At 48.2% G+C, this 24,908-nt stretch overlaps 1 protein-coding gene across 4 annotated transcripts in view; it reads left to right on the top strand.

Annotated features, from left to right (window-relative positions):
• NRF1 (nuclear respiratory factor 1) overlaps window positions 1-24,908 on the top strand; it is a 136,751-nt gene that overhangs the window by 95,612 nt on the left and 16,231 nt on the right. For all 4 annotated transcript variants that reach the window (XM_006120331.5, XM_025183218.3, XM_089778049.1 and 1 more), the window contains 2 exons: window positions 2,543-2,700; window positions 9,667-9,791. In XM_006120331.5, the coding sequence (XP_006120393.1) occupies window positions 2,543-2,700; window positions 9,667-9,791 (283 nt within the window). The remainder of the gene's footprint in view (window positions 1-2,542; window positions 2,701-9,666; window positions 9,792-24,908) is intronic.

Here is a 24,908-nt window from a genome sequence, read left to right as displayed (position 1 = left end):
TGCTTAAAGAAACCTGCGTTACCCGCCCCCTCCCTTCCCAACACTGCCTCTGGAGCCACTTTCTCTTTCAGTGCCAACTTCTTGCACACTCTTTGTCTCTTGGTGTGCCTACAGGGTTATGCTTCTCTCCCCTGAGACCAACAGTCCTTCTGGATCATCTCCTCTGTTTCCCTCTCTATCAGCCTCCTTCCTCTTCTATTTGGACTCCTGGTCTCATCGCAATCCTTTCTACTTCAGTTTTGGTGACCTCTGCTTTGGCACGGGGACCCCATCTGATCCCCTTGCTGCTTCCTTTGTGGTTCTCGCTCCTCTTTGCCTAACCTTTCCCCGGATCAACGTTCCAGTTCACCAGAATGCTTCTGCTCTGTGTTTCTCATCATCACGTGGCCCGTTTGTGACCATTGCTTCATCTCCTTCAACACTGCGTGCTTGTCTGTTGGCCCTCTCCCCTGCCCAGATGTGACCTACAGTCTGTTGATGTCAGTGACTCTTGAACCATTTTCATCTTCCCCTCTCCCTTCTCTCTATCTTTTGTTGACTCCGCTGACCCCGCCTACTCCACTCTGTCACTCTTCCACTCATCTCATCTCCAGCAATGTCCATTCCAGCAGGCTCCAACTTCTGCCGAAAGTCTTGTGAGCATGCAGGTTTTCTTCGCTGCAGCTCTATTCCCTCTGCCTCCAGTTCGTCACACTTCCTGGGCAAGCCGCACTGCTTTTTCCTCCCTCGCTGACTCAGGGCAACAATTGCAGCTGATCGGATCCTTTGCTGCCTTGGAGTCCCCCTCCTGTACCCTCCAGCAACGGATTCTGCTGACGTCTTCAAAGAGACAGTTGATGAGACCCAACACTACCCCCTTCTCACCCCCAGTAAACTGTCCTCTGCCCCATTACGCGCACACAGGTTTCTTGCCTGCTCGCCTCTAATCTCTCCTCCTGCCTCTTGACATCCTTTGCCCCTTCCCTTTCCCTCCTCTTCTAATTCTCCTCCCCAACCAATATAAGCCTATGCTGGTCTCTTCCAGCCTAAAAAAAGAAAAAGTCCTTGATCCAGTCTGCCTCTCTAACTCGTACCTCAGCTTCCTTTCACCACAGTCTACAGTCATTGCCTTCGAGTTTCTCCATCTCCACCCTTGATCCTCTCCCAGGGAACTGTTCTCTCACCAAGATATCAAATGGCATCTTCTGGCCACATCTTTACTCCGTGCTCCTCCTCCTCAACTGTGATTTGCTATTGACTCAATCATTCATCTCCTTAAAATCTACCGACAGCTTCTGTGACTCCATCCTCTTCTGCTTCTTTTCACGCCTCAGTGGGGATGGTGGTTCTTTCCTCTCCCGCTTTCTGCCAGCGGTCTCATTTCTAAGATCCAGTGTGTAAGAGGATACTCAAATCAAAAGAAAAACCTTTGCCTAGGCAGGATGGATTGGGTGCGATAAAGTAAATCTCTTCCCTTTCTGGATGGCATGACAGTGGTCTGTGGAGCCCTTCCTGATGTTCAGTTGAATGAACATTTAAGCACCAGCCAATATAAAGGGACTTTTGCAACTGGGAGGAGGGATGGGTCTGTGAGAGGAATTTTCTCTTTTAAAATGGCCCACACCTCTTGAAGGCTGAAGAACTTTCATCCTCTGATTGTATGATCTTTTCTTCCTGATGTTCATTCCTGCCTCATGCCCAAATATCCTGTGTGTGACCATTCACTCACTGCTGCATGTGGGGTCCCAACTGGCGGAGGATAGCCTAGGATGGAGAATGATCAGCTGGGAGAAGGTGAATTCTCTGGCAAGCACAAGATCCTGCATAGTGTGGGATGTACCACAATGAACAAACTGCTTCTACATGTAACATTCATTATTCGTTTTATTCATAAGATCCCTAGTCATGGGCCAGACTCCATTGTTCTAGGCATTGTGTAAACACGGAACAAAAAGACAATCCCAGACATCTTACACTCTGAGTATGATCTGAGAGAAAATGATTATGGGCGCCCAAATGAGGGAATAGGAGGAAATGAGACATTTTGTGGTGTATGTATACAGTACCTGGCACCATGGCGTCTTGGTCCATGACCAGGGGTACTAGACACTTCAGGCATAAAAATGAGTTTAAAATAACAGGCACGTTATCTGTAGACATCATAGCAAAGGATGGATTTGGAGGATAACAAGGTAGTGTTTGCATCTATGGAGGGGATTTCTCCCTTATATATGTGGGGCAGCATGGGAGGCATCATGAAAACATTTGTATGAAATCTCATAGGCAATCGGAGGCAGGAGTCAACACCTTGGTAGTGAATGAGAAGCAATTGGATGGTTTCCAAAATGTTGCCTATAGCTAGGTTTCTAAATTACTCCCAAGGCACCTCTTTTTCCACCAGAGGTGCTCTAAGGACGTTTTGTGCAAAATAAAGCAGGTAGGATTTTTCAAAGACATTTTGAAAGTGTTTGACATTCTCATTTTACAAGTAGCCACCCAGCTGTGGGAACGATTCAGGAAAACGCGCATTATTCGCATTCTCTTTCTCTCTTTCCCCAATTAGGTGGAGCAGAACTGGGCAACGCTACAGGGGGGAGAGATGACTATCCAAACGACGCAGGCCTCAGAGGCCACGCAGGCGGTGGCATCGCTGGCAGAAGCAGCAGTGGCAGCATCTCAAGAGATGCAACAAGGAGCAACCGTTACCATGGCGTTGAACAGGTACATGTGAGAGCAGGAGTTACAGAGTAAGGCCCCTGAAGAAGGAGACCTTTCTGCCAGGCTTGCTATCTGTCACGGTGAGGACAGCCCAAAAGCTGGTCATACGTTTGGAAGAAGTTGTCTGGGGTCTTTCATAGTGATTTTTCATAGTGAATTCCCAACCCATCCAAGCCAAAACATGCATAGACCATTTCCTAATATCCCATTGCAATATGAGGAAGCTTGCTGAAATGGAAATTACTGTTAGGGAAGATATCGTTACTGCTTCTCCCTCTCTGTAGAACTGGTACAATTACAGCAGATAAGAGCTACAGTGCGTTAGCAGCACAGCTTAATACACTCCACCTCTCTGTCAACATTATTGAGGACCCCTCAATGGCTTTGGTTTAACCTGGCATGTGGCAGCCTGGTCTCCCTGGATCTGAAATCAGAATCACTCTTCAAGGCTAGTTGTTGGTGTTTCTCCTGTATTTGGTTCTGGAGCCGAGAATCTGCAGTGAACTGCCTGGATTTCTCTTTCTGCTTGGGGAACACTTGGCTTGAAATGAGCCACATAGTTGGTTGGTTGCAGAAGAGCGTTCTGGTGGGGCTATGAAGAACTGGCGTGAGGTTGAGATAGGAGCCTTGCGGAGGTCGTGTTGAAAGACTTGTAGAAGACACTGTTGAGAGAAGGGATCTGAGTGAGCAGACGGAGACTGTCCCAAGCACGAGAAGAGGGAAAAGAATCCAAAGGGCAGGGTATTATTGCGTATTGCCTGAAACCCAACCCTCAGGTTTTCCTACCTGGTTTATCTTATATTTGTGCTTTGCATGTGCACTCAGCCTCTTCAGTCTTGGAGTGTGTATACTGGACAAGGCTTGGTCCTGCCAGGAGAAGAGCATGGACGGCTGGGTGTTAGTGCAGGACTCCAGGAACTCTACACCAGTCCACTTGTTAAAACAGCCACTGTCATACTAGCTACATTCCACAAATGCTTCCACATTTCCATGGCAGCAGGATCCAGGCCAAGCCCAGAATTATTTCTCGGCTGTGTCAAGCAGATCTTTCCTCTCCTTCCCGCCCCCCAGTCCCACCTCTCCCCCTTTGGTACCAAACAGGGCCACATTTTAATCAATGGGCGAGGGTGCTGCTGAGTCACTTGCAGTGCCTCTGCATTACTCCCAGTAAGAGGCCAGGACGGGGACCCAGGCTCGGGTATCTTTCGGAACATGGTCTCATCTGCCACTATGTTATATCCATTAACTTTATGACTGATAAAGACTTGCTGTCTGTGCAGTCACTTTTTTAGAAAACCTGGGTCACTCTTTTCAAGGGATGATATGAAAATTGACTCCACCCCACGTATTCATAACGTTGTAGAGAAAGCCTACTGTCACAAAGTCCACCCTTCCCCACCTTCTAGGGTGGCCACTTCCAGTAGTCATCACAAGAACTTTTAAAGGACAGAAAGAACAGGAATGTGGCCATTATTTTAGGCTGTTCCACTGCTTAACGCATCTCTGTATCAGGAGCGGTTATTGAAGCTATAACAGTAAAAGTGGTGTTCTACCAAGCCTATTCGTGCATGATTTATCTCTTTCTCATAGAATCATAGAACACTAGAACTGAAGGGATCTTGAGAGGTCGTCAAGTCCAGTCCCCTGTGCTCACGGCAGGACCAACCACCATCTAGATCATCCCTGATAGATGTCTGTCTAACCTGCTCTTAAATATCTCCAGTGATGGAGATTCCACAACCTCCCTCGGCAATTTATTCTGGTGTTTAACCACCCTGACATGCAGGAAGTTTTTCCTAATGTCCAAACTTAATCTTTCTTGCTGCAGTTTAAGCCCATTGCTTCTTGTCCTAACCTCAGAGGCCAAAGAGAACAATTTTTCTCCCTCCCCCTTGTAACATCCTTTTAGATAATTGAAAACAGCTATCATGTCCCCTCTCAGTCTTCTATTTTCCAAGCTTAAACAAGCCCAATTCTTTCAGTCTCCCCTCATAGCTCATGTTTTCTAGACCTTTCATCATTTTTTGCTCTTCTCTGGACCCTCTCCAGTTTCTGCACATCTTTCTTGAAATGCGGTGCCCAGAACTGGACACAATACTCCAACTGAGGCCTATTCAGCGCAGAGTAGAGCAGAAGAATGACTTCTCGTGTCTTGCTCACAACACTCCTGTTAATGCTGGAGTGCCCATATCCTATTGTGTAGCTACTTTTCAGCAGCTCGAAAATAAATAACAGGGTTTGCTTCTGAAAATCACTGTCCTTAGTGGAAATAATTGTTCTTCCTTTATCTCTAGTAGCAATCCGAGGGGTCCTGGCAATCTCTCTCTCTTTAGCCAGCTCTGTATTTCCGGAGGGAGTGGGGAAACCTGCAACAAGAGCTTCAAGAGGTGAGATGAGGTATTCAGTAAGCATTTTGGCTGCTCTAGTTACATATGGGTGAGAACAAAGTACACTTTTGGGACAATACAAAGGCCGGCTCTTGTGCTGTGGTAGTGCAGGTTGCTTTCTGTTAGCGGCAGAGTAATGGTGCCTCAGGAGGTCTTGTTAACAAGCTGCAATGCAGCTGAGCTGATTCCAGTGTTTATCACAGGTAAGGGAGAGTTCGGCTGCCGGCAGAAATAGAAGTGTTGAGATGTTGACAGTGGCCGCAATTGGGAAGTGTATGCGAGGGTGGGCATATATGGATTTGTTTTCCTCAGGGGCGAGGGGTGTGATTTATGCAAGCCCTGACATCTTACCCACCCTTTGCTTTACATCCTTCATGTAGGCCTGTGGTATGGCTACCAGCCTACATGACCGCACATGATGCATTAATTGGCTGCAAGTCTTAGAACATAAGAATGGCCCTACTGGGTCAGACCAAAGGTGCATCTAGCCCAGTAGCTTGTCTGCCAACAGTGGCCAGCACCAGGTGCCCCAGAGGGGGTGGACCGAAGACAATGATCAAGCGATTTGTCTCCTGCCATCCATCTCCAGCCTCTGAGAAACAGAGGCCAGGGGACACCATTTCTATCCCCTGGCTAATAGCCTTTTATGGACCTAACCTCCATGAAATTATCTAGCTTCTCTTTAAACTCTATTATAGTCCTAGCCTTCACAGCCTCCTCTGGCAAGGAGTTCCACAGGTTGACTACACGCTGTGTGAAGAACTTTCTTTTATTAGTTTTAAACCTGCTACCCATTAATTTCATTTGGTGTCCTCTAGTTCTTCTATTATGGGAACTAATAAATAACTTTTCTTTATCCGCCCTCTCCACACCACTCATGATTTTATAGACCTCTATCATATCCCCCCAGTCTCCTCTTTTCTAAACTGAAAAGTCCCAGTCTCTTTAGCCTCTCTTCATATGGGACTCTTGTTCTGGATTGACTCAAGGAGCATAGTCCTCCTTCTCTACCACCACCTCCTTCAGCAGTCCTGACAGTGAGCTGAGGTTTCCCACCTCTCTCTTCGTGGGTCTGTCACTAGGCCTCGAGGACACCCCAGTCCATAAGAGCTGGCTACTGTTACCAGCTTTGGCAGGTTTCTACTTGGTTTTAGTACAAAGCTGCCCTCTGTAGTGTACACCTCGTCACTCCATCAGGTGCAGGCATGGTATCTAGGGGTCCCTGGAGAAGTAGCATCATTGTAACTAGCAGATGTGTGCAGGTGTGGCACACGAAGCAATTGCTGGAATGGGTTTAGGGATGGGATTCTTAGGAGCACCTTCCAGCAAGAGAGGACGAAAGGGAGGGCATGTAAATGAGTTAGTGGATAAACCTGGGGAGCTCAACATAGGTGGACAGAGCATTTATAAAACAAAACACTATTACTATTTTCAGGGAGGCAGTCTTCACAGTTCATTGCGATGCTAAATTACCCTTGAAAGTGGATTTAAATATGAGCCACTCCTGCCTGCGCAGCTCCTGCAAGTGAAGTCTGTTTATTTTAGCCAGTCTTCCCATGCTATAAATGTCTTTTTGCCGGTGCAGATTTTCAGGAGATCTGGCATAACTTCCTAGGCAAAAAGAGGTGAGAAGGCAAAAAACCAAGATGATACGGTCAAATACAATGGGAATTATTTTGAGCCAAACAGGTGTCGTTTAGAAATGAGACTCCAAGCCAGGTCATCTGGAAGGAGCGTATACTCTATGATGGAAATTAAAAAGGTCAAGAGGGAAGGACATAAAACAAATAACACATAGGAAGCCTGCAAGAAAAGCTGTGGGTGGATTTGGACTACTATGGAGCAATTAAGGAAGTTCTTAGGGAAGCTAAATGACGACTTTGCATTCATCTTCACTGCCGAAGATGCATCTGCTTGTTCAGATAGTCTAGGTGAAGCACTGTCAGATATTCAGCTCTCTAAAGAAGAGGCTCTGGAGCAAACACATGAATAGCACAAGTCACTCAGCTGCTACCCTCTCATTAAAATGAGCTATTAAACCACTAGGTAGCAAAATGTTTGGCTTTGGATTAAAGGAGCTGAAGTGATCAAGAGAAAAACTGACCAGTGAGCTTGACTTCAGGGGAAGGTGAATTGGTTGAAACAATTACTGAAGGTAGAATTACAACAGATGGAGGAAATGGGGTTTTGATGGGGAAAAACTAGTACGGTTTCTGCACAGGAAGAGCCTGTCTCTCCAGTTTGTTAGGGCTTTTTGCATAAGGTCCAATCACTTGCTATAACTTACCTGGGCTTCTCAAAAGTCCCTTGCAAAAGGCTATTACATGTGCACTAAGAGGGATTTTATAATAGGAGAAATTAGAGATTGGAAGGGCCAGTTGGGTCATTTTATAGAATCTTACAAATGTGAGGCTGGAGAGGGCCTTGAGAAGGCCTAATCCAGCTCCCTGCGCTGACGCAGGGCCAAATAGACCTTGACCGTCTGTGATGGGTGTTTCGCTAACCTGTTCTTAAAAGCGTCTGATAACAGGGATTCCACCGCTTCCCTGGGCAGCCTATTCCAGAGCTTGATAGTTGGGAAATGTTTCCTAGTAGCCAACTTCTCTTGCTGCGGACGAACTTGATAGATTCCTATCTTCAGTGGACATTGAGAACAATTGCGCATAATCCTCTTCGTAACAGCCCTTAACAGATTTGACGACTGTTTTCAGGTCCCTCCTCAGTCATCGGGACTCAAGAATAAACAACCCCAGTTTCAATTAACACGTTAACCTTAATAGGTCAGGTTTCCTAAACCGTTTTTTCTTTTTTCTTGCTCTCTTCTGGACTCTGTCCAGTTTGTCCACATTTTTCTTAAATTGTGGTCCCCACAGGTGGATACGGTGGCCCCAGCTGAGCTCTCACCCTTGCTGAGTATAGCAGGACAGTTACTAGAGATATCAACATGTAGCCAAATGTCAATGTTAAGCCGGCTCCCCACGAGCACCGGATCTGCACAGCCACCTATCCCCCTCACTCCAGCGTTGCTGCCTCTAATAGAGAGGTAGCAGCATGGAAGATGTGGGGGGCAAGCGGGAGTTGGTACATGCAGGAAGCTGGTTTTCATGCCAGCTCCCTACACGTGTTGGCTTACATGAGTTGCTTCTCTTCTTCCTCCTTCCCCTGCCCGCCCCCCCCCCCCCCCCGCTTCGCTGCCCTCCTCCCACGCTACTGCCTCTCTGTCAGAGGCAGCAGTGCAGGGGAGGGGGCAGGCAGGAGCCAGTGCTCAGGTGGAGCTGCCTTTCCCTCCCCCACACTGCGCTGCTGCTTCTATCAGAGGCGGCAGCATAGGTGGGGGGGAGCAGCCTCTGTCCACCCCAGGCCCTGGCTTACCGTGGTCAGTGGCTGCTCCATGGGATGCCGGCACAGCAGTCCGCGGGGAGCTCAGGCCCCTCATGGACGGGGGCTGCCACCGCCCTGTGCTGTATCAAAAGCAGCAGCGCAAGGCAGCAGGGGGGAGCTAGTTTTTAAATTGGCTCCCTTCTGGGCTGGCTCCCGCCTGCCACCCCTAGCGCAGAAGCAGCAGCACGAGATGACGGAGCTCCCTGGGAGTGTGGCCGGGAGTGCACTGGCTGCTGGCCCCACCCCCAGGGACTGTCGAATAATCACGTAACCACTAAGATTTGATGTGGTTACATGACTCTTCAATTACACACTATCTAACATCCCTAACAATTACCTCCCATATCTTACAAATAACCGTGTTAGAGCGGCATCACATTGTTGGCTCATGTTCAATTTTTGATCAGCTATAACCCCCTGACCCTTTTCAACAGTACAACTAGTCACTTAGGGTGTGTCTAAACTACACCCCTCTGCTGACAGAGGGATTTAAGGGTGTTTTCATTCCAGTTCGTTCAAGGTCATTTTGAATTCTAATCCTGCCCTTCAAAGTACGAGCAACCACTCCCAGCTTTGTGCCATCCACAAATGTTATAAGCATCCCCTCTACTCTGTTATGCAAGTCAGTTAGGGCCAGTTTTGCCACCCACCTTATAGTAATTTCATCTAGGCCATTTCATCTGGTCCATCTTAGCCCTCTTCCACACTAGGGCTACGTCTAGACTGCAAGCCACTTTCGAAAAAGAGCGTCTAGACTACAACCAGTACTTTCAAAAAAGCAAGCCGCTTTTTCAGAAGAGAGCACCCAGGCAGTCTGGATGCCCTCTTTTGAAAAAGCACAGTTTGCATTACGTAGCGCCTTTTTTTGAAAGCGCACTTTTGAAAAAAGGTGTTATTCCTCGTCAAACGAGGTTTTCCGCGGTCGAAAAAACTGCCACGTTCTTTTGATTTACTTTCTAAAGAACGCGGCAGCAGTCTAGATGCAGGGGAAGTTTTTTCGAAAAAAGACCACTTTTTTCGAAAAAACCCTGTAGTCTAGACACACCCCAGGATTGTTCACTACATGAGCATTTCCGTTCCTTTGGCTAGCGAGAGCTCTTACCACCCCCATGTGTGGGCTCTCCTTCGGTGGCAGCTGGTGAAAGCCAAGCACCCCAGCGCTCCCTTTCTCTAATTGTTCTTTTTCTTTTCTTGTCTGCAGTGAAGCAGCCGCTCACGCTGTCGCCACGCTTGCGGAAGCCACCCTTCAGGGGGGAGGACAAATTGTCCTGTCCGGTGAAACAGCAGCAGCCGTGGGAGCGCTTACTGGAGTCCAGGATGCTAATGGTAAGAGCAGATAAATATTTAATTGGATTTAATTTTGTTTTCTACTCAAACCCTCAAGTCCTGGCCGACGGGATGAGTCAGAACAAACCCAGCCCATGCAGGAAACAAGGGGAGGAAGTTCCATTTTGAATGGTGACAAACCAGGAGCTTTGCTTAGCAAGAAGCTAGTGCTGATTCCCCAAGGGAAAGTTATCGGGGATGTTGGGTTTTTTTTTTTTTTTTTTTTTTTTTTTTTTGCTATAAGGAAGGCTTCACCATTAGGAGCATCATAAGCCAGGTTTCACCTTTTTAAAAGGGCTTTGCTGCCCTCTTAGGCCAATGAGATGGCCTTGGAAGTTGAAGTGGCAAAGAATTTGGTTAAGAGGTGCCTGCAAAGTGCTGCCCTCCATGTTTCCTTGCCACCCAGAGGACTTTTTCACATGTTCCTCTTTAGTTACTGGAGAATTGTCACTAGATACTGAGTATCTACTTTTGTGGCACCTTCCATGCCCGTGAATTCATCCCTGCTCTGTCTATTTTCATTTAGCACAGTTCAGGCTCTTGCTTGCTTTCTTTATAGGCCTTTCTGTGGTACACCTCACAGTATCTGAGTGCCTGTTCTGAGTGGTATCTACTATAATTAGCCAACCGCAAATTGCTGTGGTAGTGGTTATTAATCTTAGCAGAGTACCTAATCAGAGTCCCTCTGTCTTAGACAAATATCAGATAATATTAACCAGCCACATGTAACTGTCCCATGTTATGCCTTTGCTCAACTGCCAAAGTAAATAAAACATTGCTTTCCAAGTTCACGGATGAAATGCATTAGTTAATTCAAAACGACTTGATGATGCAGTTGAATTTAAGTTATTGTCTGTGATTAAGACATGTGTAACATGCCCAGTTATAAGGTAATGCAGCGTTAAAAGATTGAACTATTTTAAATTTGATAAATGCCAAAGGAAACGGTCCCAGGATTACCAGTGTGCAAAGTGATGGCCGTTGTCTTTTGGTCTGTTCCGTATTGAAAGCAGCACCTTTAATAGTGTAGGCCTCATATTTGACCCACCTTGAAATAATTGGTTAGGAATGTTCTTTATGTTCTAAAACATCACCAGTCTGTTGTCGGAAAATGCAACCAAAAAAAACCAGTAGCAACGTTCACTAATAACATTGCACTTGGTTTTGTTGCTATGGAGTCAACTGGCCTGAAGAGGGAGCACGAATTAACCTGTAAATCCTATTTCTAAATCTATACCTTATTTGAGGGTGTTATTGCCTGCCCCCTACCTCTCAAAGAAGTAAAAGAAATGGAATTGTTTTGGGGAGGGCTCCACCAGCAACCTGGGGGTAGGACAGTAGGGAATCTGGGTTTACCAACACAAGGGCCGGGAAAGAAAGGGCATTTTATTTCCAGGAAGGTTTTACAATGTCAGACTTGGAAAAGCACATTGGTGTCCCTTTAAGAATAAAAAGTGGGTTAGCTAATCTGTCAGGCCTGTTCCTTTTGGTCTGTGTCCAAAGTGCTTTCATGCTCTGAATTCCTCTGGACAGTTCCCCGCCTAGACTCACTCCAGGATCTGAGTCACTCTACCTCATTCATCCAGCATTAAAATGGTTTTAATGCAAGATGGCTTTCACAGCAGACTTCGAAATCAGATGGGATTTACAATGCATTTAGGAAAGAGACTGTTGTTTGCGGCATTTTTCTCTGCGCAAAACCTCACCCACGGTCCCTCCCCTTGTTTCCTCTCCTCTTCGATTGCTCTAATCTCTGGTGGCATTAAAGGGGAAGGTCTTTGTCTCGGCAATAGTCCTTGGAAGCACAGGCAGTTAGTTTTATTATGTAACCAGCTAATACATCTCCCCATAGGGTAGGAAGGCGACTTTGATATCATTTCCCGCTGTCTGCCCTCCATTCCCAGACGGGAGAGGAATTTTCAGCTTCTGTATCATCATTCAGATTTTGTGTCCCCAGCCACCCGTGCATGTAGCTTTTCTAGTTGGAGTTCTCTCCTGCTACCAAGGTAAAGGATCTGCCAGAGTATACACATTTACACATCTGATGTAGCCAGTCAGTAGCCAAGCTGTTTGGAATGCAATTCCATCAGTGGGAGATTAAATGTGAGTGGCTGGATGTGATTAGCTGCAGCAAAAGAAAGGGCAGCTATCTTAGATCAGTGACTGAGTTTACCAGCAAATTCTCCTTGCCCAGTGATTCGGATAAAGACTGAACTTGCTAATATTGCCAATCAGTGTTCCTCTCTAAAACTCCTTTGCCTTTCGCTAGCTTCTACCATGCAAGGATGCCAACATATTTTACCAGTGTTGATTTCCATATGTCTCTGGGTTGTGTTCTGAGGCCTGTTACACTCATTGTATGGGTAGCTAAATGGAGGCAAGAGAGTTTAACAGACTTGCCCAAAGTCATGCAGAGACACGTTAACAGAGCAGGGACTAGAACCAAAGGGCTTGTCTACACTGGCAAGTTACAGCGCTGTAACTCTCTCACTCAGGGGTGTGAAAAAAAGCCCCCCTGCACTGAGCGCTGCCAGTCACAGCTCTGTAAACAGGCTCCTAGTGCTGTTAGCTACTTCCCTCAGGGGGACGGTTTACCTAGAGCGCTCACAGAGCTCTCTCCCAGCGCTGCAGCCGCCACCCCAGCTGCGTTTTAATGTTCTGAGTGTAAACAAAGTCTAAGTGTCCTGACTCCTGTTCTTTTACTTCAGCCACTGGACAAAATTCTTCCCTCCTTGTTTGGCTATGTTATGTCTCTCCATTCTATTGTTGTTTTTCCATCTGCTGTCAGGAAGTGATACCCCAATTCCAGGAGAAACACACTGATCACAAAGGGGAAAACGTCTCTTTGTACCTGGAAGAGGGCTATGGGTATTCCTATGAGCAGGATCAGAGGGGTAGCCGTGTTAGACTGGATCTGCAAAAGCGACAAGGAGTCCTGTGGCACCTTAAAGACTAACACATGTATTGGAGCATAAACTTTCATGGGCAAAGACCCACTTTGTCAGATCATGAATCTGACGAAGCGGGTCTTTGCCCACGAAAGCTTATGCTCCTATACATCTGTTTGTCTATAACAGTGTTTCCCAACCAGGGTTCTGTGGACCATCATCAGGGGTGCCGCAAGAAATCATGGAATATATAAATACAATTTTTTTTCTTACAATGTAAGCTAACATTATATTAAAACAGCTCTTTACAAATAAATTTTCTTGACAATAATTTAGCAGTAATTGAATTGCGCTCCCCTCTGTCAACTTTTTCTGGCTAAGCAAACGTTTTCATAGGTAGGAGTTCCTCAGAATATGAAAAATTATTTTAGGGGTTCCTCCATGGGAAAAAGATTGGGAATCACTGGTCTATAAGATGCCACAGGACTCCTTGTCACTTATGAGGAGTAACACTTACAGCTAAGGGAACTCAAATCTCCTTCATTGCAGTTTCTCCTTTTTCTGGCATATCTGGTGTTGTCAGGGTACAGGCGCTGATAATCCAACAGGCGAAGCCCTTACCTCAAACGCTGTGTTCTTACACCATTGGAAAGAAGACGCTGCACTAGTCCAGATAGATTTCACTACAGCCCCGTTTGTCTATGTGCAAGGGCTCTGACGGGAGAAAATGGACTGCGTTGCAAGCACAGGGCTAGGGTTAGGCGCCTGCCTCCACGTGGAAGGGGAAGCAGCTTAATTCCCATGGAGGAGCAATAGCTGATAGCAGGAGACGGCCCCAGCCTGCTTTTAAATGAAGGGGGCACGGAGACAGACTCTTGAAGTTTGTCAGGAAGGAGACACTGCGGCAGAGCCCAGCAAAGCAGTTCCCGTTTACTAGCTCTCTTCTTGGCATAGCTTCCCTTTTCACATGGCTCCGAGGGCTGAGATCATCTTTGGGGATACACTTTCTCAGTGAGGTGCCATTTTTAAATATAGAGGAATGTGCGTACGTGTTGTTTAGAGCGCGCCCCTTGGCCAGGGCAAGGCAGATATGCCAAAGGCAGACCACAACCCCTGCCCCACAGAGCTTAGGTTAATAGTGTCAGTGGGTCCGTTGTATAACAATTTACAAACCCAGAGTGGCCAGTGGGAAGCCTTGGCAGAATAAATGGCTTTTTTTCCCACGACCTGGAGGAAGAGGAAGGATGGTTGGTGTGAGTGAGCTGGTAAGGATTCCCAGCTACAGATGGGAGGTTAAAAGAAAGCATGAAGTTGGGAGCCGGGAAAGGAAATGGGACTGTCAAGAAGGAAGCTTGCATTGATCTCCGTGGTTCCCAAACTTTTTGGCATCACGCCCCCTTTTTGATTTTTGAGAAATCCTCAGGCCCACCGAGCCCCCCAAAATAGCAGCAAAACTTGTTGAGAAAAAAAAAGAAAAGAAAAGGAACTAACGGGGGCCGAAAAACAAAAATAGCAGCAAAACTTGGGAGCGGGGGGGGGGGGGGGGGGAGATTGACAGTGGTGAAGCACTGGAATGGGTTACCTAGGGAAGTAGTGGAGTCTCCATCCCTAGAGGTGTTTAAGTCTCGGCTTGACAAAGCCCTGGCCGGGTTGATTGAGTTGGGATTGGTCCTGCCTAGGGCAGGGGGCTGGACTTGATGACCTTCTGAGGTCTCTTCCAGCTCTATGGTTCTATGACTGGGGTTGGGGTGGGGGTGAGGACCTGTGTACCTCGTGCCTCCCCTGGAATTTCTTCCTGCCCCCCCCCCCGGGGGCATGCCCCTCCGTTTGGGAACCCTTAGAGAGAAATTGCTGAGGGTACATGGGGGAACTAATTATACTGACTTGAGTTGGGTACAACCAGTGTGCAAACGTATGTACCTCTCCCTCACCCCTCCAAAATCTCTGCTCATGCACCTCAATCCTGACTAGTAGCACCCCCTGCTTTTGCATTCCTGGGCCCCAGTTCTAGCTTGCCTAGTTTCCCTCAGTTCTGACAAGTAGACCCTTTGCTTTCCTGCTCCAGGCATGTGTTTGGCTAGGACTACTAATCATACTAATTTGTCTGCTGGTTTTCTGCCCTGGGTGCAGATGGGCATGACGTTGAGCCGGCAGACGAGATGTAAATTTCTCAATAACAATTTTCATCCTGACCGAAGTGAGACGGGCTTACTGGCGAGGGCGAGGCAGGATTATCAGGCTGTGATGAAAGCAGGGCGAGAGCATTAGGACGGTTTGACGTGAGCAAAGGGGGATTATCGAGCTCTGCGCTTTTGCAAACAAAGGAAATCGGCATCTGCACAGAAACATGCCTCTCGAGTGAGTTTAGGGCAAACAGGCAGTTAGATGGGTATTTCTCATTTCAAAGGGGCGGGCACTTTGCAGCTTTCAATCAGCATGTGATGGCAATTAGCGATGCGATCGAGAGAGAAAAATCAGATGAAACGCAGCAAATCGCTGCTTGCTTGAGGGATCTTGCTTCTTGGGCAAGATCAAACTAAGGAGCAGCTATCAAGCAGTTTCTAGCACCATGTAAAGGGCTGCGCAGATAAAACCCAGGAGAGTGTGTCTGCGTGGCAGGGGGACTTCCACACATGTGGCGAGAGTGTCAGGCTCTGTACAAACTCTTCCAATTCAAAGCATGTCAGGGGAAGGCGCCCGGGGCCCATTCCCTGCATTGTGTCCCCCAATGACCTGGATAACAAAAATAAAGAACAAGGCACTAGTACGTAGGACAAACCTGTCGAGTAAGTAGCTACCTGTGTTTGCCTTTGAATGCCTCAGGCGCAGAGCAGTGATGATCTGCTTACTGTTAGTGGCCTGTTGTACAATAAAAACCCAAAGGGAAATTCACAAACTACCTTTCAAAATATGTTTCCCAAGTCAGTCTCGCTTTCAGAGCAGTGTTGAGTGGAATAGCAGGGGGAGGGCCAAATTAGAGCTACGTGTAGAGTTGCCAGATGGTTTCTGAAAAAAATACCAAACAAAAAAAAAAAAAAAAAAACCCCAAGTGGTGTTAGGCAAAAAAAAAAAAAAGCATGGCCCCCTTTAAGAAATGCTTTTGAGGCTTTTTGGCACTAACAGGCTGCTGGCAGCCGCCCGCCATCTTGCCTCCCTGCGCAGGGCTGGACAGCTCCCCTGTGGAACCTGGTAGATGAGCACTAGGGTTGCCAGATTGCCTCCGTATTGAGCCGGACAGCTTGGGATTTTCACCTCCTTGGCTGGGAAAAAATCAGAAAATTCCGGACATTTTAGGTGTCTGGTATTTTCTGAATTTTTTTTTACCGGACAGAAGGCAAAAATACCAGACTGTCGGGTTCGCTACTGGACGCCTGGCAACCGTAGCTTCGTGAACCAAAAAGGAGAGGCAGAAGTCCTTGTAGGTCCTGAGAGGTGAGAGGCAGGAGTTTAAATCGGCTATATTCAGGCTGGCTGGGGGGCGTTCAAACAGGGCCTGAAGTCGAGGTACGGAAGAGGATCATAGCAGTTTGCATGGACCAGAAGAAGGGAAGGGCCAGTGTTTTCTGTGTCCTATAACTGGCAAAGGTTTGCATGTGCACGCTCCCCTCCTTCCCTGCTCGCATCCAGAACCTGCAGAAAGCAGGGGAGTCAGGAAAGTCGCTTCTTTAATGACGGACAAATTGCAGGCGTCTGCTCACGTGCCACAAACGGCTCAGTGCTGTGTGCTTCCTCTCCCTCCCCGGTGCTGCTGCAGTGAGTCCCAGCCCCTAAATGAAAGCTTAGCGGTGGCTGCGCCTGTGGATGCTCAGCTCCGAGGATGGGCAGCATTGTGAGAACCACCCTCCCCTCTGGGCTCAGCAGCTGGGATCCCTCTTCCAGCTGCACTGACTGTTCTCGTTTGCCCGGCATGGGGCCCTGCTAGCCCGGAACAATGTTCGCGCCCCTTTAGGAGCGGCTACTTTAAAACACAGGCCACAGGATTGCGCATTCTTGTCATTATTGAGCATTAATCTTTGCCAGCACTGGCTGTCCCCAGCTCAGGCTGGCTTTTTGGCCCTGGGCTTTGCTGGGTCCTGAGCTCCTTTGCTTTGACACACAGGTCCGGTGATGAGATGCCTCCTGCCATTAGTATTATTTGTCTGCCCACTAAGTAGGGCTAAAAATAGTCTTGCTGAAAACTGGATCCTGGGCTGCCCTGGCTGCCTGCTTTCTTCTTCCCTCCAAATACTCGGGTCCCCCCAAGAACAAGGGTGGGCATGTGGCAGGCTCACATGCTCTAAGCCAGCTTGTCATAAGGCCTTGAGTACAGGGAGGAAGGGTTTGTCCAGTGGTTAGAGCAGGAAGTGGAGCTGGAAGCCGAGGTTCTGTTCCTAGCTCTCCTGCTGGGTGACCTTGGGCAATTTGCTTAACCCCCGGTGGGTCCAGATGTAGGACAGATGACTGCAGGGCTTTGAGACTCCTGGATGAAAGGCTCCTGATCAATGCAAAGTGCACCCGATAACCGGCTCCTGCTTTCTTCTCACCACTGGGATCAGCTTGGTGGGAGGAGGGGGTGTCCCAGCCAGTTTGGGTGCTCCTGTCACGCTCCTGACTCTGCCCCAGCAAGCGCCCTTCAATTCTCAGGCTGCCCTTTTCATCCCTGCAAGCTCTGCTCGAATCAAGTCATTTGCAAGGAGAGGGGGTCCACATCTGTGGTTGGCTCTGGCTTGGATTTGTGTTGAATTACCTATTAGGTGCAATCCGATACACTCCAAAGACACCCCCCCCCCCCCCCCCCCCCCCCCCCCCCCCCCCTTGCTTCTCAGGGTCATCTCTGTGAGCCATGGACGGTTTGCAAGTCTCCAGAGAGCAGGGTGAAGTCTGTCAGCCATTGGGGGTTCCCCCAAGTCCCCTTTCAGCTTGAACGTGGCTTGGAGCATCTCTGGGATCTAGTTAGTTTTCAGGCTTTCTCATCAGTACAGTGAACGATATACCCTGTCTGCAAGCGCTGCTTCCCGGCTCCCTGGTGACCTTGTAGCATCTCCCCTACCTCCCTTGCCCTCCCCGGCTCCCCCTCCCCCTGAGAGTTTTGACATCCACTCCTATTACCAGGCAGCTGAGACTTACAGTCCCTCCAGCTGTCACAGCGGATGCTGCCCTGGTTTAAGCACAGGGCCATTTACCTTCCACGTGTCATGAATTAGGGAAAACAGACAGGAGGGCTGGGTCTGTTTGAAAATTAAAGCTGATTACGAGGCATTAACATTACATTTAAAGAAATAGCGGCCCTCCCTCCATCAGCACTGCAATATGGTTCCTTTTGCTTGGAGCCGGAGGAGGGCACACGCATATGACAGACGCATCGGCATCTCCTTGGACCTCTAGTTTTTGTATCTTAAAAATCCCAGCCAGTGGGATTTCCTTTGTGCGGTGACGATTAAAAGCAGTTCTGCTTTCCGCACCGAAATGTAGCCAGTGAAGCTCCGTCCTTCCCGCTGTCACTAGCGTTGTGGTTTCTTCCAAGTGGCTTGAGGGAGCAGCATGCCCAGATCCTGTCAAATTGCCATGGGATTTGGTTGCCTGACTCACTCAAGTCAGTCTCAGGCTTTTGCCTGGGCAGGCGTGATTATGGGGGAGCAACCGTAAGCGGAGGCGGGGAATGTCAGCCGGTTGGCGTTTCCCACTAAGCGGTGTACAAACAGTGAAACATCCCTCAGCTGAACGTCCCTGTCGCGGGACCGAGACTCCATTTTCCAGCCGTGGTGGCCACCGGGAGTGGGGAGGAAGACTCCGCGATGTGCAAGAGGGAGCGCGGTCACAGGACACTGTGGGTCCCTTTTCAGTTGGCACCACCGAGCGCTAACTAAATAACAAAGGGCAATTTGCGTTGCAGGGCTTGTGCTGCAGCGCTGGGTTTGTACACACAGTTGCAGTCGGGAAAGCCTCCATGGATGCATGCCCTGGGAGCGCCTCCCCGCCCGGTCCCATAGCCTTGGCATCCAGAGTCATTTTGCTTGGCTTGCAAATTTATAGCAGGATTTGGCTAACAGTGACAGCAGGAAAAGCTCAGCCCCAAGCTGCCCCTTAAATTCCAGCCAGATTCTCCCTGCTCCACCTAGTTTTAGGGAAGAAGGGGCGCTGCTCCCAGCTCCGCTGCCAAATCCGATTACACACGTACATTTTTCCTTGTGGCAATGCTCAACATTTGCTCGGGGCTCTCAAGATACAGGAGGACACAGGCCCTGCCCCAAAGAGCTTCCATTCTAATAGCAGACACCATGGAAAAAAGTGCCCCGTAACTCAATCTTTCCCACCATCTGAAGTTCCTTGCTCACAATCCTCAGTTGTGTCTCATCCGGCAGCATTGGGCAAGTGCTGTGGTAGCCCTCTCCCTTGGCCAGGGACTTAGCCGAGCTGCCTCCATGAACAGTCAGCTGGGAACGTGTCGGGAGTGGGGAGGGGAGGGCAGGGCACCCACAAGAGGGAGACTTGGAGGAAGGGGGAACTTTTGGCCCTCGTGCCTTCTGATCCTCTGATGTCTGGGTCCTGTGAAGAAGCACCTGCTGCTGCCACCGCTGTGGCTCCTTAGGGTGGAGTTTCAGACTCCCAGCTGGCTGACTTCATTCCTGGGAGAAGCCGATTTTCCTTCAGACCCACGTTGGGAGCCTCGTTTGCCCTTAGCTGCATTGTCATTTCCCTCCCCACACTCCCCCTTGGCAGGCAGGGCTGGCTGCCGTGTTGCCAAGGTGTAACTGGGCTCTCAGAACACCCATGTGCTGCCTGGGGTTACCCTGCCTTGGTCCTGATCCGGAAGAGTTTTACCGCCTCTGTGGCTCTGCGTCACCGGTGAGGCTGGCTGCACTCTGAACTTTTTGATGCAGGTAGGACACGGCTCTTGGCTTCCTGGCAGGCTGCCCACGTGGCTATTAGCTGGTCGAAGCCTGGGCACTCCCCGTTTTTAGGAGAAGTGAAGAGTCCATTAGAAAATGCGATGGCTTGTATTTTTGGGGGAGGAGAAAAGTCGTCTAACCTGAGGGCAGCTACAGGCTCGCTCTTAATGGATGTCAGTGGGCGAGGGATGCAATTTGATCCAAATGGGAAGCTGGCTCAAATCCCAGCAAGCTGTTGTAACTGTATAAGGCATCGAATGAAATGAGAGGTGGTTCCTCCCATAAACTTCCCCTGCAGGCAGAAGAAATCCCTTGTAAGTTAACCTGCAACAGGGGGTTTCCCCCACACGTTTCTGGTGAGTTTAATTTAAAGCACTGACGCATGTTTGTGCCTCTGGCCCTGTAAGGGAGGAACAGGCTTGCCAGGTATGTTCTCTGGAGTTTCTTCACAGTGGTGTCAGACCCAGTCCTCCTCCTTTCTCCTCAGAGTAAGGGCCAGTCAGAGTTGCCTTTGTAGTCCTGTCAGATTCCTCCAATCCCTGGTCTAGACAGAGGCTTCCAACTCGTCACTTCCCCACGTACCAGGATGCAAAGCAGCCTCTCCGGGCACAGAACAGATGGGGCTGAACCTGTTCGGGTCGCAGTTCCCTTAAAAAGCCCATCGCCCATCGTGGAAAACAGGTTAAGAATCTTAAAGAATCATCCAGACCACTTACATTCCCTTATGCTACATGTTTTGCTTCGCCCGTGTGAAGCCTCGTTGCATGGTGTTTATCTTCCTTGAGCAGATCTCTGCAGCACATGCTGATTTAAAATCTACAGGCAAAAACTGTCTTGTGCCTGTAGGACGTAGCTAAGAGGCCGGCCCATTAGCCATCACTCATGTGAGTTATCTCATTTTAGTCAAGGGAAGGACTCCTGTGAGTACGAGGTAGAGGTGGGGACCTAAAGCTCTGTGCATGGCATAGTGGGGAAGGCAGCACGTGTTTGGGAAGTAATGTGATGATCCGGTCACACAGGACATCGGTGCTTCTGCTTTTATAAAATGTATCACGTGCCTGCTTTTCCGCAAGAGCCAAGCGCTGCTGCTGGCTTTGAGAAGGGGCTGGATGACATTTCTAGCTGCTCCTGCTAAGAAAGGAGTAATCGGCACTCCTACCACAGGATGTCGGCAGATCACGACTGGGCCAGGAAGGAATGTTCTGCCATCCCTGGGCCAGCATGGCTGGCTTTGTCCGAATCATCACATTCTGGCCTCTGCTGGAGATAGAGAACTGCTCCAGAAGGTGGGGGACTCAGATGTGATTTTTCAAACATGAAATGCAAATAGGGACTAGCCACTGGCAAATTCCAACTCCGTCCTTCTTTCACTTCCTGGGGATCCAGCAATTTGTGTCCTTCCCCTCTAGCAAAGGAACAGGGTGAGACGGACATAGGTAGCAAATACCCGTTCCGTGCTCCCCTTGGGTGGCACCTTATGACAGGCCTGAACGTGAAACCATTTTTCTCTCGCCCTGTGACCAGGAAGGGCATGTGAATGCCGCTGCTCCTTCTTGCCTTGGGCTGCAAATCATGCCCCCAGCTGCCCTGTGGAGGGCAGCATGTTTCTCTCTTGAGCCCCGTGTCTTCCCAGTGACCTTCTCAGCTCATGAAGACAGCTTGGCTTTGCTGTAAAGCAGCTCATGTGACTGCAGTAATCCGCAGGCAGTAAACAGCTGTGTAGGAAGATTGCAAGAGGAATCGGCCTATTTTTCCGCAGTGCAGACTTTGGCATGAGAACACCAGACTCTGGGTGGTGGCTTCTGCTGCCGCACACCTACCTCTATGCGTTTGATTGGCTGCTTGACACAGCCAATCAAACGCTTCCCCAAGAGCCTGTCTTCCCTTCGGGGCTCAGGCTGCTGCATGCAAGGAGGGCAGTAAAATGGCACAGGGGTGCTAATTGATTGGCCCCCAGAATCCATCAGGAGGCCATGGGGTTTGGAGCAGTTCCAGCTGTCACCGTGAAACCCTTTTTCTCTCGCAGGGAAGAGGGCACAAGGGCTTCTAAGTCCATATGAAGCTGCTAAATACAAAGTGTAAAAACCGGTTGCTCCCGAAGTCGTTTCCCCTGGATCTTTTCCAGCATAGTGGGGGCCTTAATCCGAATTTGACTCCATCGCCCCCCTGAGAGTGAACTCCTTTGGCTTCATTTCTTCCTGAGCAGAAATAACTCTTGAGAGAACTTCCTGTCCTGCGTGACTCTTCTTCCGTGGACTCTCAAATGGCCTTCTCCCTCAGTTGCTATTCCTAGACTAGTCCCTTCTTCAGTATAACAGCTGGAACCATGGTATCTTGGACTCCGCACCAAGGAAGTGCTGACAGCGTGCCCTGTGCGGGTAGAAGCTTCTTGCCCCAAAGATTCCCAGACTGAAGCACAGACACACTGGGGCTATGTCTACACTGGCGGGTTGTTGCACCAGAAGTATGCAAATGAGGCTAAGCGCCTCATTTGCATACCTAATGAGCTGCCATTTTTGCAGAAGAGGCTCTTGCGCTAGAAGGAGCTGTCTACTCTGCCCCTTCTTGCGCAAGAAAAACCCCTCTTGTGCAATGCCGCTACACTGATTATTTTCAGGAATAACGGCATTGCGCAAGAGGGTTTTTCTTGCGCAAGAAGGGGCAGAGTAGACAGCACCTTCTGGCACAAGACCCTCGTCCGCAAAAATGGGAGCTCATTAGGTATGCAAATGAGGCTCGGCGATAGTCCACGCTTAGCTTCATTTGCATACTTCTGGCGCAACAACCCGCCAGTATAGACATAGCTTGGGAGACCCAGAGAAAGGACATTAGCTTGGAATTTGTTCAGAATTCACTGTGGTAGCATTTGCTATTCCATAGCCAATTTACTGATCACAGTAATTTTTCTTTCCCTTTTCGAGGAGAGAATTATTGGGGATCCTGGAGTTCTGAGGATCCCTCAATTTCCTCATCTCTACTTCCCCCCGTGGCTTTAGGGAAAGCTGAATCACTATTCATAGGATCCTGTTCACAAGGAACAAAGTGGAGGAGGCATTGATGAGCTAAGTTGTCTGATCTTTGGTTGTTGAGACTCTAGTTTCTAAATTTCTGTAGAATGTGTAGCAAGGGTAGCTGCAGCATGATCGTCCCACATATGATTCCACTGATGGGAATCATTCCTCTTCAGGTGGGAGCTCCGTTTTCCAGGCAGAGCATAGTTGGTTACCTGCCTATATAATCTTTTGGCTCTCCACTGGATCTGCCCAAAAATGTCAACAGTGTGTGTTTGTGACATGGACAAATTGTCCACTAGGAAATTGACTATGACCGTCCCTTAGTTCATAAGTTACCAAACAGCCTTCAGAAATGGCCATCTGTTACAACTGGCCAGGACAGATTTGAACGAGAGACCGATCACTGAAAGGCTCTTATTTCCTATTCCCCTGAGCCATCCAGTTTCTCCCCTGCTAAAGCAAATTCTGTGTGTTTTCAAGCTCCAGCAGATGCCAATTGATGAGCACAAAACTGTGTGTTCATTGTACTTCCAAATGTAAATGTGAATATTTAATTGCAGCTGTATTCATGGCTCTGATGCCCCTCAGTCTCTGAAATCATGGTATTTACTTCCAATATAGAACAGGCCAAAATGGTAGTGATCTTGTGGATTTTCTCTAAGTTCTGCTTCAGCGTCCTTGAAGTTAGTGGAGTCCACAAGGCAATGGAGCTGTCCAGTTACTTTCTCAATGAATGTAGCCCACTGGTAGCTTTTAAACCACAATGTATCATCTTGTACTGATACACTCAGATAAGAATTTCACAAGCATGTTAAGTCCCATTTCAAATATGACAGGCACTTGGGAGCCAAGGTCTAGATAAAAGTCTATAGGAATTAGACTTCTAGGGGTACGTCTACACAGCAGCATTATTTTGAAATAATCTCGAGCTGGAGGACTTCTTACTCCGACTCCTGTAACCCTCACTTCATGAGGAGTAAGGTTTGACTTCCTGCCATGTAGACAGTGCCTAAAGCCAAATTAAGCTATTTCGACTTCAGCTACGCGATTGACGTAGCTGAAGTTGCATCGCTTAATTAGACATTTGCCCTGCTGTGTAGATAAGCCCTAAAAGTGCTATCTCACTTTTGAAAATGGAAGTTGGACTTCTAAGTCATCTAGATACTTTTGTAAACTGTCAATATTTACAGCAGAATTATTTCTTCAACACTGGGAGTTACTTCTTTCTGTTCCTTTATCAACCAGGTTTTTTAACTTATTTGGTTGTCTTTTAAGGCAATGGTTCTCAGCTTTTCCAGACTACTGTACCACTTTCAGGAATCTGGTTTATCTTGCATACCCCATGTTTCACCTCGCTTAAAAACTACTTGCTTACAAAATCAGACCTAGAAATACAAAAGTGTCACAATTTATTGTTCCTGAAAAAAGGGCATACTCTAGACTAGAATAGCATGCAGCAGTCTAGAAAAGAGCACACGCTCCCGGAATTCTTTGACCTCCATGAGTGTCTCTGCTCAGGAACAAAGGCGTGTTCTTTTGAGTTAGCTAACTGGAGTCAACTACTGTGAAATAAAACTCTAGCGAAGGAATGATATATACAAGTTGCTTTGTCTTCACTAGGATTTCACTTCATGTTTGTTAACTAACTTGAGCTAAGACATTTTTACCTCGACCACTTTGTCATGTTCCACAGGCGTAACTGTCCCCCCGGTTCTGGGAGAAGAACCTTTCTTGGGGAGAGGTGACTGAAGAGTCATGCCCCCACTGCACTTTTGAATTCCACACTGAATTTGCAGCACTGACAGGAAAACCTTATGTGGCTTGACTAATTGAGCCAATGTGATCCAGAGCCGTTGAACAAGAATTCATAGAGAACCTCATGATGGCAATTTTGCTGTAACCCGTTTCTGTCTTTAAATCAAATACCATTGGATTGGCCTAAGAAAACACACAAAAATGAGGTTCTAAGAAGGACCAACTGTAGGCACTCAACCAGTGTTTTGTGAGAAGGAACAATTAACGTGACCCTATTGGGCCGATGAACACAAGTTTACTTCATTTCGAACATGCACAGAAGCGAGTGAAGAAAAGAGCCTGCATATCGTGGCCTATTTGTCAGCCATGAATGTAGCTCTGTGTGTTAACAGAAATATGTTCGCTGCTGAACAAGCCAGTGAAGTGCTCAGAAAGGCGGCTTTTAAATGAACCCAGAGAATATCTGGTTACATGTTGCTATACTCCCTCAACAATAGTTGCTTTATACCTTCACATATGAAATGCTCTACAGTGTACACTAATGCGGGTGTTCATATATGACCCAGTGTGCAGTGTACCCTATCGTTTCGA

This window comes from Pelodiscus sinensis, chromosome 1 (assembly GCF_052426305.1).
Source record: "Pelodiscus sinensis isolate ZL-2025 chromosome 1, ASM5242630v1, whole genome shotgun sequence".
Lineage (NCBI taxonomy): Eukaryota > Metazoa > Chordata > Testudines > Trionychidae > Pelodiscus > Pelodiscus sinensis.
This window is presented reverse-complemented; position numbering and strand designations above follow the sequence as displayed.